At 37.8% G+C, this 17,115-nt stretch overlaps 1 protein-coding gene across 1 annotated transcript in view; it reads left to right on the forward strand.

Moving 5' to 3' along the window:
• The window catches only part of LOC107599953 (SH3 and multiple ankyrin repeat domains protein 3-like), a 117,485-nt gene that overhangs the window by 61,776 nt on the left and 38,594 nt on the right, over positions 1–17,115 (forward strand). Inside the window, exon 2 of the mRNA XM_016291713.1 lies at positions 2,755–3,153. Coding sequence (XP_016147199.1) covers positions 2,836–3,153 — 318 coding nt within the window. The 5' untranslated portion in view covers positions 2,755–2,835. The remainder of the gene's footprint in view (positions 1–2,754; positions 3,154–17,115) is intronic.

Consider the following 17,115-nt stretch of genomic DNA (forward strand, 5'->3'; position numbering starts at 1 on the left):
CGTGAGATGACACTCACCGATGTGTGAACACATCAAACTTTGTCAGATAGTGTCCCATTAGCATTAGTGTGTTTGTGTGTTATACTGTCTTTGGAGCATTTATTGGTCCAGGTGTTTTGTGATGTTATGCGGCAGCACTGCTTTAGTGATGCTGCATAGTATTCAGTCAACCTGATAAAACGTTGATTTACGCACACAGATACACACATGCACACACACTGACAGCGTGAGATGACACTCACCGATGTGTGAACACATCAAACTTTGTCAGATAGTGTTGGTAGCTGATGCTTTGCTGTGGACTGTGAAGGCAATATTTGCTTGAAATCAATATAGCAGTTCAGCAGCCTCTCTTTCACTCGTCCGCTTATGTTTTTACACTGAAACTCTGCCAATTATCATGTATCAGATTTATTAGATCATTAGAATTCTCTGTGTATCTGATATCATCGTTTTGAATGTAATCTCTCTGATTGTGAGTTAAAGCCCACAGGTTTGTCTTTCCTGATCACTCTCTTGTCATTTTACACTATAATTCTGGCAATTATCAAAAATGTAAACCCTGAATGGATTTATTTTGCAATAATGTTTGGCTGAAAGTGCATTATCCTCTTATCCAAATGACATGGCTGTTTACTGAATCAGAGAAACATTAAATATTGATTGGAGTTTATTTTATGTGAGAAGATTCAGGCAATATGAAATTAGCACAGCTATGTAGGAAATCAGTTGCCTGGGACAGCGTTCAATTATATAGCTTAGTGTCATTATACAAAATAATGACACGATGCCACAAAACTAACCAATCAGAATCAAGTATTGCACAGAGCCCTGCAGTAAGAGATCATTAGTTATATATGTATATCTGATGTGATTGTTTTGTTTAATGATGGTGTTGTAATTTGTGACCCTGGAGTCGCTGGGGTATATTTGTAGCAACAGCCAAAAATACATTGTATGGGTCAAAATTATTGATTTTTCTTTTATGCCAAAAATCATTAGGATATCAAGTAAAGATCATGTTCCATGAAGATATTTTGTAAATTTCCTACTGTCCACAAAAAAGGCAGTAGCGCCAAACACTCGTCCAAAAATCCAGTAGACAAAAACTATGGTGCGTAGATCCAAAATATACAAAGATACAAAGGTGAAAGAGATCCGCACTCCTCCAAATGCAGCTAAAAAAGCTTATTCCATTTATTGTTCAGAGGTCACAAAAATATGTAGAAAGAAGTGCAAAAGTGCAAGTGCAGAAAGTTCGGGAATTAACCCTTCCTCAGTGTTCCAGAAAAGATTTCCTACTGTAAATATATTAAAACGTAATTTTTGATTAGTAATATGCATTGCTAAGGACTTCATTTAGACAACTTTAAAGGCGATTTTCTCAATATTTAGATTTTTTTGCACCCTCAGATTCCAGATTTTCAAATAGTTGTATCTCAGCCAAATATTGTCCTATCCTAACAAACCACACATCAATGGAAACGTATTTATTCTGCTTTCAGATGATGGATAAATCTCAACTTTCAAAAAATTAACCCTTATGACTGGTTTTGTGGTCCAGGGTCACATTTGTTTTATTGTTCATTCAGAAATGTTTTTAACCAGCACTATAGTCCATAGATTTAAAATTCTTTAGCTTCTTTTTGCTTTTTATATTCTAGAATTTATTTAATAATTTTAAGTCTTTCTAAAATAAAATAAAAAGGCAAAATAAATTACTGACCGCAAATGTTTATATAGTTATTATTGGGGTAAGAACAAAGAAAAGAAAGAAATGAAAATTTTGAAGAAAATAAATGAATACTTTTAGTCAGCAAGGACACACTGATCAAAAGTGACAGTAAAGACATTTATAATGTAATAAAGGAACATTATATTTATCAAAGAATATAAAAAAAGTATCATGGTTTGTCACAAAAATATTATGGAGCTCAAGTTTTCAACATTGATAATAAGAAATGTTTCAAATCCACATATTAGAATGATTTCTGAAGGATCGCGTGACACTGTAGACTGGAGTAATGATGCTGAAAATTCAGCTTTGCATCACAGGAATAAATTACATTTTAAATAGAATATAATAAAATATTAGAATTTTAATTTGTAATAATATTTCATAATATTACTGTTTTGAGCAAATACATTAAGGCTTGGTGAACTTCTTGCAGATGTATGGTATATAAACTATGCAGGAGTATATTTTGTGATAACATAACTTATATGGCCATTTATCAATTAAATAAAAGAAATAAATGGACAAAATTGTTTAGATTTAAATTTTATTGTATGAGAAGAGAGATTTTAGGGATGTGAAGACATGAAACTAGTGCAGCTATATAGAATATTGGTTACTTGGGCCAGAAGTCATTTATAGAAACAAAATATTGATTTAATAGATAAATATAAATATTTGACTCCAGAAAAGAAACAAGAGAGCTGTTGCAATAATAAATAACCAATATCAGATCATTCGAATTGTTTTGTGAGCTAATCTGATTATTTTGCATTATTTAATGCTGATGTTGTAGTCTGTCTTATTGTTCATTGATAAATGTGTTAAACCGGCATTATAGCCTACAGGTTTGATGCTTGAAATGCTTAATCACAGCACACATCTAACCTCTCTCTCTCTGTCTCTCTCTCTCTAATCCTCTCTTGCATCTCCCCTCCCCTCTCTCTCTCTCTCTCTCTCTCTCTCTCTCTCTCACTCTTTCACTCCCTGCGCTGGTGCATGTGCGCGTGTGCCAGCAGCTCCCTGTGTGTGTGTGTGTGTGTGTGTGCGCGGGTGCGTGAGGGAGGCACTATGCAGTCAGAGCTCCACACACACAGAGCATGCCTGTGAGTGCGGGCTCGGGCAAACATGAGCCTTCCCAGCCCAGAGATCGTCCACAGCAGCAGCCTGAACTCCCGTCTGAGCCCCCCTCTGCCCTCCCCCTCTCCTCTCTCCCTCTCTCGCTGCCTCTCTCTCTCCCTCTCCTCATCTACTCTCGCCCTGCGCAGCCTCTTCCCCGCCACCTCTCCAGCACCAGCCGGGGGGACATCTCCCGCTCTCCGCACGCCGACGTTTGCCGAGCGCCGGCCGGCCCCATGGAGGAACCCCAGGGCAACACACTGGTCGTCCGCATAGGCATCCCTGACCTGCAGCAAACGGTGAGTTCTGTCAGTGCTCCAAACTCTCTCTCTCTCTGTCTGTTTTTTATTGCCTGTTCTCTTCTCTTTTAAGCATGCACTTGATTGTTCTCTTTCTTTTTGTACCTTTTTATCTTCTTCGCTCTTTTTGCTCTTGAACGCAACCCGTCTTCATTAGTGCGACTGCGGCGGACTTTGAAAACTGGCCACTTGGAGAGAGACGGAAAATCAAAGGTAGATACAGTGACGGGTGGGTTATCGGAGCTTTACTGTAATTCACAGGGACTTTTTCCCGCCTGTCGCGAGGCTGTCAGACTTGTCAGTTGGGTTGCAGCATATTGTACCGCGTCCCCAGGGCCCTCTGGAGCGACATATGGTGCTGATGGATATGAGAGCGCCGTGCTGAAGTGCAGTTACTCACCTGTTCCTTTTGGACAGATACAGGTGTTACGGTTGCAGGTGGCATATTTAATTTAATCATTTTTTCAGTATTGCATACACTGAAGCCAGGATCTGGAGGTTTGCTTGAACTTTGATTGCATATAAGCATGGCTTTCATTTATTTTTCTAACCTGAGGTTAGTTTGGACGTGTTAAGGTTGTTTAAACGTGATTTGCAGCGATTGGAAGTCATTCGATTTCGCTGAGATTTGGCGATTTAGATGCATGATTGGACGAGATGAGCGTCGGTTTTCAATTTTTTCTCTGTGGTACTGGGTGACAGCTATCCATTAGCATTCCCAATACAGTTATGTATGGTATATACACTAGCTTACAAAAGTTTAGTGTCGATAAGATTTTTTTATGTTTATGAACAAAGTCTATGGTCACCAAGCCTGCATTTATTGAATAAAAAAATGCAGTAAAAACAGTAATATTATGTTTTCTGTTTGAATGTAATTTAAAAATGTAATTTATTCCTGTGATGCAAAGCTGAATTTTCAGCATCATTACTCCAGTCTTCAGTGTCACATGTTCCTTCAGAAATCATTCTGATATGCTGATTTGCTCTTATTATTATCAATGTTGAAAACAGTTGTGCTGCTCAATATTTTTGAGGAAACCATTTTTTTCTTTTATTAATAGAAAAGAACAGCATTTATTTTATTTAGAAGTATTTTTAACAGTTTAAAAGTCTTTACTGTCACTTTTGATTTAATTTAATGCAAAAAATCGCAATAACCCCCTAAACCTTTGAATGTTACATGTTGCTTGCAAAAAAAAAAAAAGTATTTCATTGGAAAGCACGGCTAATTTTACCAGCAGGTGCTAACAGAGCCATGCTAACTATCCAAACCTTGACCCCTTGGAGCTGAGCTGGAATTGTGTGATAGACAGCAGTGTGGAGCATGATGTGAGAGCCTCAAAAAGATAAGAAATGCTTTATAACTTTATTTAAATAATAGGCCGCTGCCAGCCAATCACTGTGAGTGTCTCAGAGTGTCTCAAAATGTACCAATCTTGCTGTAGTTTATGGTTGGTTCTATTTTCTAATATATATTACAGTCCGATTTCAAATGCAATTTCCACACTTTAATTATACCTTGGATATGGCTGGGTTAACAAAAGTGTATGAAATGTCAATAAGCACAATTACAGCAATTACAAAAATGCACATATGTTAAAATGCCTAAAGTGTATGTATGATGATTTAATTGACTTTGTATTGAAAGCAGTCATAGACCATGCTGAAGGTGTTTTGGCCAGTGTCATGCGGTTTCCTTTTTTAGTCAGTGAAAATAGTGGTTTGCCTCCATTGGTGATACGCTGAGCAAATGTGCAAACAATGAAGTTCACGTGATCCTGACACAGACGAATATGACAGTCGAGTAGGATCACCTACTAGTGACCAACAGCAACTTGCTATTCACTAGTAGCTCAGAGTGGGTGGGTTTATTTCTGTTGGGTTATGGATGGTCTTTGCCCATTTGTTCAGGTTCCAGTATGAGGTTAAATCTTTGGATTGAGGTGGAGCTGATTCTAAGAATATAACCAAATATTCTAGATTGGGGGACCAAATGGAAAAGTTTAAGAAATTATCTTAAAAAAAATAATCCTGTGAATGTTGTGTGAATATATGTGTCTAGCCCTGGTTGAATTGATTACTTGGTTTTATGACAGGCATGTTTCTCAGCCTGTTTGGTTGAGTCCGTCAGTGCATTTGATGCCTGTGAAGTGAGTAACTGCAGTAGAATGAGTGAGAAACAGATCAATGGCTCATTCTGCCTGTCAGAAATGTGTTTCTCCTCGCTCTCAGCGCTGTATGAGTGTGCATTGGCGACCATGCATGCATTAGCATGGACTTGTGGTTGCATGTGAAGGTGTATGTGTGTGGTTATGTGTTAGAGCTTCATTAAAAGCAGAAAGCCGTAGTGTTAACGAGTGCTGTCCTTTTGCAGGGCCCAAATCTCTATGTTAATAATGAGAGGTGAATGAGAGCAGAGAGAATGTGTTAAATGCCAGATTTTCACTGGCCCATCCCACCGCCACCCGCCTTTCAAATGCTAACTCACACCCGCTAAGTCCTGATAGTATCTTTGGGAGCATTATAATCCAAATAAACAATATCAGATTGCAATCTCTGCTCTCATATGCCCACATCTGGCTCCTGAGAGCACAAGGAACTCAGAGAAATCATGGATGTCTCGCACATGTTTTTTTATTTTTTTGCATTTTCGAGGTGGAAGGGGTCTTTGGTGTAAGTTTTGTTAAGTCAGGGGTTTCCAAACTTTTTGATCTCAAGGACATCTAAGTATGTTGGTCCTCTCTTGTAAGGGACCCCCTTCCTAAAATATAATGCACAATTTCTTATATAATTAAGTGTGTGTAATATATACGATTTGATAAATGTTGACCTGTTTTATTTCATTTGTTTTTATTAATATTAATAATAATACACCTCTAATAATGTCACACTTCTGTTCATCAACTTGCATTGGCTACCAATATCTGCTCGCATAAAATTCAATGCATTGATGTTTGCCTACAAAACAACCACTGGCTCTGCACCCCTTCACCTAAATTCACTAATTCAGACTTATGTGCAAGTGAACGGTGCTTTGTAGTGCCATCCCAAAATGGCACAAAATTACTTTCACTGACTTTTACCTTAAATGTTCCCTGCTTGTGGAATGACTTGCCCAACTCCATCCAAGCAGCTAAGTCCTTAGCCATCTTATTATTATTATTATGCAATTTATTAATTTTACATTTTTTACTTCTTTTACTGCACACTTGTTTGCGGGTCCCATGCAGGACCCCAGTTTGAAACCCCCAATTTTTGATCACTTCCAGAGGAAAATATTATTGCTCAAACTGCTCAAATTTTATTGCTCTTTCATAGCTCAGGATATATAGTCTCAGTTATGTTTTATTTAAGCTTCAACTTTGTCACATATGAGACAATTTTGAGCATGTAGTGTTTTGAATAATATAATATGATATGATTAATATGGTTGTAAAGCGCTATGGTTGTAAAGTGTACAGTAGTACATAGTAAAGCACTATATAAATGCCTCATTCATTCAGTATTCACAATCATATTCAGGTAATTTGCTCTTGAAAGGATTTCATGAGAATTATTTGAGCTCATATTGAGATGTTCTGATGTTTGGTTGTAGACTTTGTATCTTGGCAAATGTAAGCATATTTTGAGACAATGTTGAGATCTCTAGAAGAGACACGTGTGAGATTCATGGTAGGACTGCACGATATTGGAAAAAACTCACATTGCAATATTTTATTTTTCTGCGATATATATTGCAATATGAAAAAAAAATCACCACAATACACCTCTAATAATGTCACACTTCTGTTCATCAACTTGCATTGGCTACCAATATCTGCTCGCATAAAATTCAATGCATTGATGTTTGCCTACAAAACAACCACTGGCTCTGCACCCCTTCACCTAAATTCACTAATTCAGACTTATGTGCAAGTGAACGGTGCTTTGTAGTGCCATCCCAAAATGGCACAAAATTACTTTCACTGACTTTTACCTTAAATGTTCCCTGCTTGTGGAATGACTTGCCCAACTCCATCCAAGCAGCTAAGTCCTTAGCCATCTTATTATTATTATTATGCAATTTATTAATTTTACATTTTTTACTTCTTTTACTGCACACTTGTTTGCGGGTCCCATGCAGGACCCCAGTTTGAAACCCCCAATTTTTGATCACTTCCAGAGGAAAATATTATTGCTCAAACTGCTCAAATTTTATTGCTCTTTCATAGCTCAGGATATATAGTCTCAGTTATGTTTTATTTAAGCTTCAACTTTGTCACATATGAGACAATTTTGAGCATGTAGTGTTTTGAATAATATAATATGATATGATTAATATGGTTGTAAAGCGCTATGGTTGTAAAGTGTACAGTAGTACATAGTAAAGCACTATATAAATGCCTCATTCATTCAGTATTCACAATCATATTCAGGTAATTTGCTCTTGAAAGGATTTCATGAGAATTATTTGAGCTCATATTGAGATGTTCTGATGTTTGGTTGTAGACTTTGTATCTTGGCAAATGTAAGCATATTTTGAGACAATGTTGAGATCTCTAGAAGAGACACATGTGAGATTCATGGTAGGGCTGCACGATATTGGAAAAAACTCACATTACAATATTTTATTTTTCTGCGATATATATTGCAATATGAAAAAAAAATCACCACATGTCTTGGAATAGTTTATTTGGGGGGGGGGGGGAAATCAACGATTGGGGTGATTTTGTAGGCGAGCAAATCAGCATAGGAAATAAACAAATTACAAGCATAGATAAATATAACAGAACAAAGATACAAATGAAATAAGCAGTGCTTTATATTTTTCAGGTAAGTCTAAAAGTATTCAGGTACAGAAATTGAATAATCAAATGTAAAATAACACTGCATAGTTTTCACTGTATAAATTAAATCTAATAAATCTGTGTTAAAGCTACAAAAGTGATTTTTCTTTGTGTTTTGTTGTTTGATTAACATTCTTAACACAGAAAGCCTCAGGAACATTAAACTGCTGTAAACCATATTGTTACACATTCATTTTCTTTCTAAATTGTTTCCCTTCACCTATGCCATAAGCATCTGTGTTTACAAGGATACTTGCAGAGCACAGTATTTCAGGCACAAATAGATGCAGAAGTGAACAGAATTCGGTGTTCATCTGCGTGGCTCTCACTGTGTCTACACCAGACGCGAGCGGCGCGGCGTGGCACGACAAAATACAATGAACCCATATAATCAGTTATGCTGTCTACACTGGATGCGGGGCGGCACGACAAATATGACGTACTGACACAAAGTCAACGGTCGCTTTGTCGCGTCCAGTGTAGACAGACTTTGTGTCGCGCCTAAGAACGCGTGGAAAACACCAGTCACGCCACTTTCTCCTTCTTTCCAAAGTGCTCGGGAGCTTGCTCTTTCATGACGTCTGTCGTTGCTAAGCAACCGTGACCTGCGTTCTCCACGACGACGCGGAAGTTTCAACAGGATAAATGGATTTAGACCACTGAAAATCGCTTGCAGTAGCTCTGCTACTAAAAGTATTTAAAATGGGTATCTCTGTACAGCTGTCGCGTCCGGTGTAGACACCGTGTCTGTGTGTGAGCAAAGAAAACAATCAGTATAAATATAACGATCATTATATGAAACATCGCACATCCTGTGATGTGACTATCGCGGATGCGCACATCGCGATATCGATGCTGAAACGATATATCGTGCAGCCCTAATTCATGGACACTTTTTCCCAGGAGGAAAACCTAAAGTCTCCATTCGCTCTCCAGTTTATCTCATTGCTATTTATGAGAAACAGTTATTAAAACAGATATTAAAAAGAGTTGTGTAAAATATCCCAATTCGCCTCCAAAGTCATTCTGTTTTGCTTGGATATATTTAAAAATGTAGTGAAACTTGATCTTTTACCTTCAGTTTAAAATAAAAAGTGCACTTTTTTAAAATCTTCCATTGGCGTCTATATTCAGGTTCTTTATTCATCTTTTGCAGTGCTGCCTTTGGCAGTGATTACAGCTGCGAGACTTACTGTAAGTAGGCTGTGCGTCTACTGGATTTGCAGAACTGGATTTGGTCAGTTATTCCTGTGTCCTCCATGCAGATACTTTGTGGATCATCTGTGAACTGTAATCTTCAGGTCTCTGAACACATTTTCTGTGGGGTTTAAATCTTGGCTTTGACTGTGCCAATTAGAGACGTCCAGAAAACTGTCCATTAAGTATGGCTCATTGATGTAGTCTAAGACTGGTGGGGTTTTTTTCATTGCAGATTTCTTTGAGTTTTGTTCCATTCAATTAGCTTCTTCAGATGAGCAAATCTCCCTTTTCTAGCCCATTAAAAGTAGGAATGGGCATTCATTTGAATATTTATTTAAATGATGTTTAACGAGAAAGACGTTATCTTTTAATATTCTATTTTTTGTCACCATTTCTGAACAAGCTTATGAGTAGGCATTATACAAAACAATGTTCTACGTTTTTTTAGTTGAAAAAGTGTGTAAACAAACAAGGATTTATCATGGACTCCCTGCATTTACGGCCAGCAAAGCAACAAGTTGTAAAATTCGAATAGTGTTTTTCATTTTTCTAATAATAATTACAGATGGAATATTCAAGTATTTGTGCACACCTCTAATAAAAAGCTTCCTGCTCCATGAACCTGCATGACTTCATGGTTTTAACGTTTTCATCAGAAGCGGTGCTTGCCATTTTTGCAAGCCAAAGAGAGAGATGTTTCTCTCATCAGATCTGGGAAGCTTTTTCTTTAGTCTTCGCAAAGTCCTAGAAGTGCCAGTTGGCAAAGATTAGGTTCTGGCATAAGTTTAGTAAACAGGAGCGGCCAGGGTCCTTATTGCTCTTTTTGGATGGATAACCAGTCTTTGGGGTTTGAATTGTCTTTCATTTGACAATGATTGCCTCCTCACTGCTTCTAGAATCCTTCAATGTTTTAACATTGTAAACTGTAGGACCTCATGTGGATAAGTGTATGATTATGCATGTCCAACCAAGTGAATTTTCAACAGTCAAGTCTTCAAGTTATCAGATGATCAGAAATCTAGCGTAGTGAAAAAAGCTCATGCTTGCATGCTTATTTATTAATTTATACATGCTTATGTATTTTATTATACTTTAAAAGTATCTATTTATGTACAATTTGTCCTTGCATTTATTTATTTGCTTGTGTGATGCAGTGGTGAAAGGACAATGTTTTTATTTATTTATTTATTTATTTGCTTATGTATGTTTTTAATTCTTATTTGAAGGTATAGTTTTTTACTATGGGCATCCTGTGCATTAAAAAAAGAACTTTCTAAAAGCTGGTTATCACAAGCATTCATTTTATAGATAGAAAAATAAAAGTGTCCATTCTAAAATAAAAGTCAAGATAAAAAGGTTTGAATCATTTCTGAAAGGTTTAAACCTGAAGATTTGTATCTGCCATGTGTATTGTGAAGGTTTGATTACACTCGTTTTGCAAATTCCTCACCTTGCATTAATGTCGCATCTGCTTACAGTTTGTCTTGTGAATGTTGTTGGCTGTGTTCACTGCAGGGTGACTTCCAAAAGACTATGTATATTAATAAAGAGAGAGAGAAAGAGGAAGAAAAGGGAAATACAAAGAAGGATAAGGTGGAGAAAAAATTATATGCAGAGAAAAGCACATGTCTCTGGAGGGTTTTGGTTAAGGATTTCAAAGTGTGACAAAAGCCCTATTCCCTGACGTTAATCGCAGAGGGACACCTGTGATGTACTTACACATGGCACAGACTACAGGGACCTACAGGGAGAAATGTTACGCTTTACAGTAGATTACAGATGAAAGTTTGACTGTACGCGTGTAGGTTTGTGCACACTTCATCTGCTCCTATCTCTTGTGTGAAATTCAAATCATTTCCCGAAATGAAATGATGTTCATTTCTTCAGCTTTTCCTTTTTCACATATTGGTTTTGCTTAAAGAAAGAGTTCCCTCAAAAATGAAAATTCTGTTATAATTTTTTTTTCTCACCCTCATGTCATTCCGAACCCTTATGACTTTCTTTCTTCTGTGGAACACAAAAGAAGACATATTGCGTAATATCTATACTGTTCTTTTTCATAATGGGGACTGGGGCTGTTTAGCTCCAGAAAATGATAAAAAGCCACACAAAAGTAGTCCATATGACTCATGTGCCACATTACAAGTCTTTGTGTGAAATTTAATTCATTAAGTAGTTTTGTTAAGTATTTCTCAAACCTCCTGCGTCAAGGTTCGTTGTGCTGGATTTGACATTAATGACTCCTGACATCAGTGTCGTCGAACTTCTTGACATGCCGTATTTGAATTGAATGTGATTTGAGGGCTACACTCAGGTGATTTTCAGTAAATAATTATTTCTATTTTAAAATGTTCCTCAAACAAAGATGGCTTCAGTTCAGATTTGGAACATAGTGCACTACCGTTATGATGCTTTTTCATCATTTTTCTAGCTTGACAATCTGCATTATGAAAATGAACACCCTTGACATTCTGCAATATTTCTTCTATTATGTTCCACAGAAGATATAAAATCATACCCGTTTGGAACGACATGAGGGTGAGTAAATGATGACAGAATTTTCATTTCGGGTGAACTGTCTCCTTATTGGTTTCATATTGACTGCCAATCCCACTCACAGAGATGTCTGGCATGAGTTCATTCAGGTTTATTACCCGGCTGAGCTGTGCTGCTCAAATACATGCAATCGCCTGAGAGTACTCAAAGTAACTTGTGCACTATATAATCTTTTGAACCAATTAAAGGGGTCATATGATGTTGCTAAAAAATAACATCATTTTGTGTATTTGGTGTAATGAAATGTGTTTATGCGGTTTAAGGTAAAAAAACACATTATTTTCCACATACTGTACATCATTGTTTCTCCTCTATGCCCCGCCTTTCTGAAACGAGTCGATTTTTACAAAGCTCATCTTTCTGAAAAGCGAGGTGTGCTCTGATTGGCCAGGTATCCAGTGCGTTGTGATTGGCCGAATACCTTAAGCGTGTGATGGAAATGTTACACCCCTTACCATACTGTGATGCCGTTTCTTGGCAAATGTTCAAATTTGATTTGAACTGTTCTGGAACAGTGTTGTAAATACATTGATTTCTAGTTGTGTCCTCTTTTGGAAGGCCAAATATCCAGTGCGTTGTGATTGGCCGAATACCTTAAGCGTGTGATGGAATTGTTACGCCCCTTACCATACTGTGATGCCGTTTCCCGGCAAATGTTCAAATTTGATTTGAACTGTTCTGGAACAGTGTTGTAAATACACTGATTTCTAGTTGTCTCCTCTTTTGGAAGGCCAAATATCCAGTGCGTTGTGATTGGCCGAATACCTTAAGCGTGTGATGGAAATGTTACGCCCCTTACCATACTGTGATGCCGTTTCCGGGCAAATGTTCAAATTTGATTTGAACTGTTCTGGAACAGTGTTGTAAATACACTGATTTCTAGTTGTCTCCTCTTTTGGAAGGCCAAACAAAGTAGTTTCACTTTCACAACGAAATACACAGTGTCTCCACAACATGGCGGTGGTGGCAACAACAATACTACAGCGAGAATCAAAGTTACGCCTTCTACACACAGTGTCTCCACAACATGGCGGTGGTGGCAACAACAATACTACAGCGAGAATCAAAGTTACGCCTTCTTTCTTTGCGTGAACATTTGGGCGGTGTTATGCAAATCTTCCCACACAGTGACGTAGACATGTGGGGGCGTGTTTAAACGTTTAAGCATTTTAGGAAGGCGTGGACGAATCTTAACTTTTATAAAGAATATCTCTTTGGGTTTGAGACTTTAGTCTTTGCAACTTTAGGGATCGTATCTATTCATGAACAGCTTGTAACACTCCAAAGAGAAAGGAAAACTTGAAATCGCATCATATGACCCCTTTAAGTGTCAATTTTAGCAGCGCCCCGTGTGATTTGGTGATTGTACATGTTTGTAATGCTCTGGTAATCAGATTCTTGGTCCCAGATCTCCTGTTGACAGATGGCATGCGTGGCACAGTATGGCCACAGAGCACAGTGACAGCTGTAATACACACCTTACAGTCCACCTGGCCTTCCTCTGTGGATGTCTAATGAGTGTTTAAAACAAGGAGTAGCGTTCTCAGCACATTTAACTTCCATAATGTGATTTTTGAGTTTTCAGTGGGAAATAATGTAGAGAGGTACATGATTAATCAGAATAAAACTGAAATCGCATTATGGTTTAGTGGGATTCTCAAATCAGAAAGAGTGATTTCATTAAATAAATATAAGCGCTGTGTGTTTCAGAGTGAAGCGCAGCACTGAGTTCTTTTACACACATCTTCCCACACAGTGACGTAAGACATGTGGGGGCGTTTTTAAAATTTAAGCATTTTAGGAGGGCGTGGACGAATCTTAACTTTTATAAAGAATATCTCTTTGGGTTTGAGACTTTAGTCTTTGCAACTTTAGGGATCTTATCTATTCATGAACAGCTTGTAACACTCCAAAGAGAAAGGAAACTTGAAATCGCATCATATGACCCCTTTAAGTGTCAATTTTAGCAGCGCCCCATGTGATTTGGTGATTGTACATGTTTGTAATGCTCTGGTAATCAGATTCTTGGTCCCAGATCTCCTGTTGACAGATGGCATGCGTGGCACAGTATGGCCACAGAGCACAGTGACAGCTGTAATACACACCTTACAGTCCACCTGGCCTTCCTCTGTGGATGTCTAATGAGTGTTTAAAACAAGGAGTAGCGTTCTCAGCACATTTAACTTCCATAATGTGATTTTTGAGTTTTCAGTGGGAAATAATGTAGAGAGGTACATGATTAATCAGAATAAAACTGAAATCGCATTATGGTTTAGTGGGATTCTCAAATCAGAAAGAGTGATTTCATTAAATAAATATAAGCGCTGTGTGTTTCAGAGTGAAGCGCAGCACTGAGTTCTTTTACACACTAGCAGCTTATGATCCAGTGTTTTCAGTGTCTTGGTTTGTAGTAAATTCTGCTACACACAAACTTATCACTGCATCTACTCAGTTTGTGTCAGTTATAATGTGCATTTAGGAACATGTGCCAAACATCTTCTCAGGAGAAGTGCTTATAACTTTAAGGACTTCCTGCGGTTTTCTGCCAAAATAAAAGATCAATGGTTTAATGTTTAAAAATGAAAACAAAAAAACATAAAAATTAAATATATAAATAAATATTAGTATTGTCATTGTCATTTACAGTTGTACCATGAAATTAAATTATTATTATTTTATTATTTTGTTAAATACTAATTTTATTTTACAGTGAAATGTTACAATAGTAATATTTCTTATTTTGTTAATATTTTTATTTAGTAACAGCAATAATTTTAGTATTACTGTTATTATAGTCATAATTGATATATAATTCCACAATCTTTGGCCAAATTATGCATCCCTATAAACCCCCGCACCTTACAGCCATAGGCCTGTGATTGATTTTTATCCTACAGGTTTTGATTGGGCAGTGAATTTTCAGGTATGATATTATTGGCTAACATTAATTTCCTCCACCCACTCAACCTTGATTACTTTAGCGGAGAAGAAAAACTGTTTTAGAAGTGGAGAAAGTTACATTTTGATTAAACTTCTCTTTTCTTTCTCTTTCTCTTCTGGATATTTATTAAGAAAGTATATATGATTAATTTTGATTTAATTTAACCTAACTGCCTTACAGTGAATAGCAGCATAGTTAACAAAACCACCTGCAAACTAGTGCCAGATATTTGGAGTCAGTGTTGGTATTGTGTTCCAGAACGATATGTGATGTTACTGAGGCGAGACAGCATCATCCGAGCTTGAGACAGACTGATGGGTCTGAGACAGCAGAATCTCTAGAATACTGGTGGCTGACTGCAGCTGTCCGATCTAATGCTCGTCTTGGACTCGCCGCTCGGGATCTGATTATTTTTGGGTTAGCATTATTAGCATTGAGTTGTGAGCATATTAGCCCCACGTCGGCTGCCCTGCTGCTTAATAAAGGCCATTAATTGAGAGTGGCTTTTGTTTGGACCTCAACAGAAGAGATTAGCCATTCACCTCAGCCACAGCAGGCTGTTTAAACTGCATAAAGAGCCTGCTTTCCATCTCATTCTCTTCCTTTCCTTTTTTTTCTGTCACTGTATACTTAAATAGAGGTGATTGATGCATTTTTAACACCACAGCGTGCATGCAGCAGTAATGCGTGGTCATAAATATGCTTTTCACTCACAGCGTTCAACAGTGTCACTTCATGAGGATCGTCTTTTTCTTTCACACTTTCTGTTTGATCATTTAGCTTCCTTTTCGTATGCTGTCATCGCTACATCGAGACATCCTAGTCTCCTATGTTCTCTCTGTCTGTCTTTACAATCCTCTATGCTTCAGAAGGCATCTTGCCCCCTCTTCTGGCACACACGTTTGCTCGGCAAGACGATGCCATCCATCACGGCAGAGATGGAAATGGGGGGCTTCGTTTGCGGAGGCGTCTCACGTTTTTCCGATGCTATTTTTAGCTCATTCAAACCCAACCTGCACTAGCATGTCTGTTTCAGACTCTCCCAGCCCATCTGGACACGGTGCACACACACATTCACTCAAATGAGAGCTGGGTTTTAGGACTGAACGTCTGGAGCTTGTTATTCAGGTGTGTCCTGCATTCATCTGAGCAGGTGAAGGGAGCCGTCCCCAGTGGACTCTGGGATTGATGTGCATATGGCACTGAGAGCAGACTTCGACTGAGATCTATGCTGCTCCGGGCATTTGCACTTTCCTTTTGTTCTTTAAGTGGAGCTTTCTTTTCCATCTGAAGCCATGAAACCAGGAACGATCTGAAAAGCTGCCTTTAGTATCCCTATATGTGTGTGTGAGTGTATGTGTGTGTGTATATTAGGGGTTGAACGATTTCTGATTTTTTAAAGTCGACTTTTATGTTATGAAAGTCGAGTCGAAGTCGACTAGTCACTGATGACGTTATTAATGAACAAATAAGTCTGGAGCTGTGATAAACACCTTGTGCACAGCTATGGCATATGACACAGCGCTGCCCACATGGTTATTGCTCCTATAGCAGCTCATTTTTAACAGTTCTTTTGTCTTTGAGTCGTTATGTTTCTCACAGATTTCTGCTCGTTCTAAATCAGATACAGATAAAGTAGCACAGTAAAGATTACATTCATATGAATGCATTAGTGAGAGCGATTGCGTGTCTGAATCAATTCTACCTGGCAGCGTCTCTCTACTAGAAGTGAAGCTGTGGGATTTAGTTATTAACAATATATGCTTGAACTTTTCAGTATCAAAGCTATTTTATTGAGAAATCACAGAACAGTGTTGACAATACATTTCCACACTGAATGATTCTGTGTGCTCACGATCTGCGCGTGATGTATGAGCTACTGTCTGTGCGTTACAGTGCAACAGCGCATTAGATTAGAACAGCAATTAACTTACCTACCTGTACAATAAGTTGCATTCTCCCGTTCAATTTCGAGCATCCAGTAATATAATCTCACATGTCTTGTGGAGCACTTTCAGAGTATGCATTTATTTGTAATTTTAACTGTTTGGAAACGGAGCATAAATGTGGAAGTCCTTCAAAGATTTCTTATCCTGTTCTTATGCCCTCTATAGGACCAGCGACTAGTCGACGTTAAGCTTAAAGCGTCATGGCAGAGCATTGAAGTCGACTAGTCGGTGCAACCCCTAGTGTGTGTGTATATATATATATATATACAGGTGCATCTCAATAAATAAGAATGTCTTGGAAAAGTTCATTTATTTCAGTAATTCAACTCAAATTGTGAAACTCGTGTATTCAATAAATTCAGTGCACACAGACTGAAGTAGTTTAAGTCTTTGGTTCTTTTAATTGTGATGATTTTGGCTCACATTTAACAAAAACCCACCAATTCACTATCTCAACAAATTAGAATATGGTGACATGCCAATCAGC

This window comes from Sinocyclocheilus grahami, unplaced genomic scaffold, assembly GCF_001515645.1.
Source record: "Sinocyclocheilus grahami isolate Dianchi unplaced genomic scaffold, SAMN03320097.WGS_v1.1 scaffold14.1, whole genome shotgun sequence".
Lineage (NCBI taxonomy): Eukaryota > Metazoa > Chordata > Actinopteri > Cypriniformes > Cyprinidae > Sinocyclocheilus > Sinocyclocheilus grahami.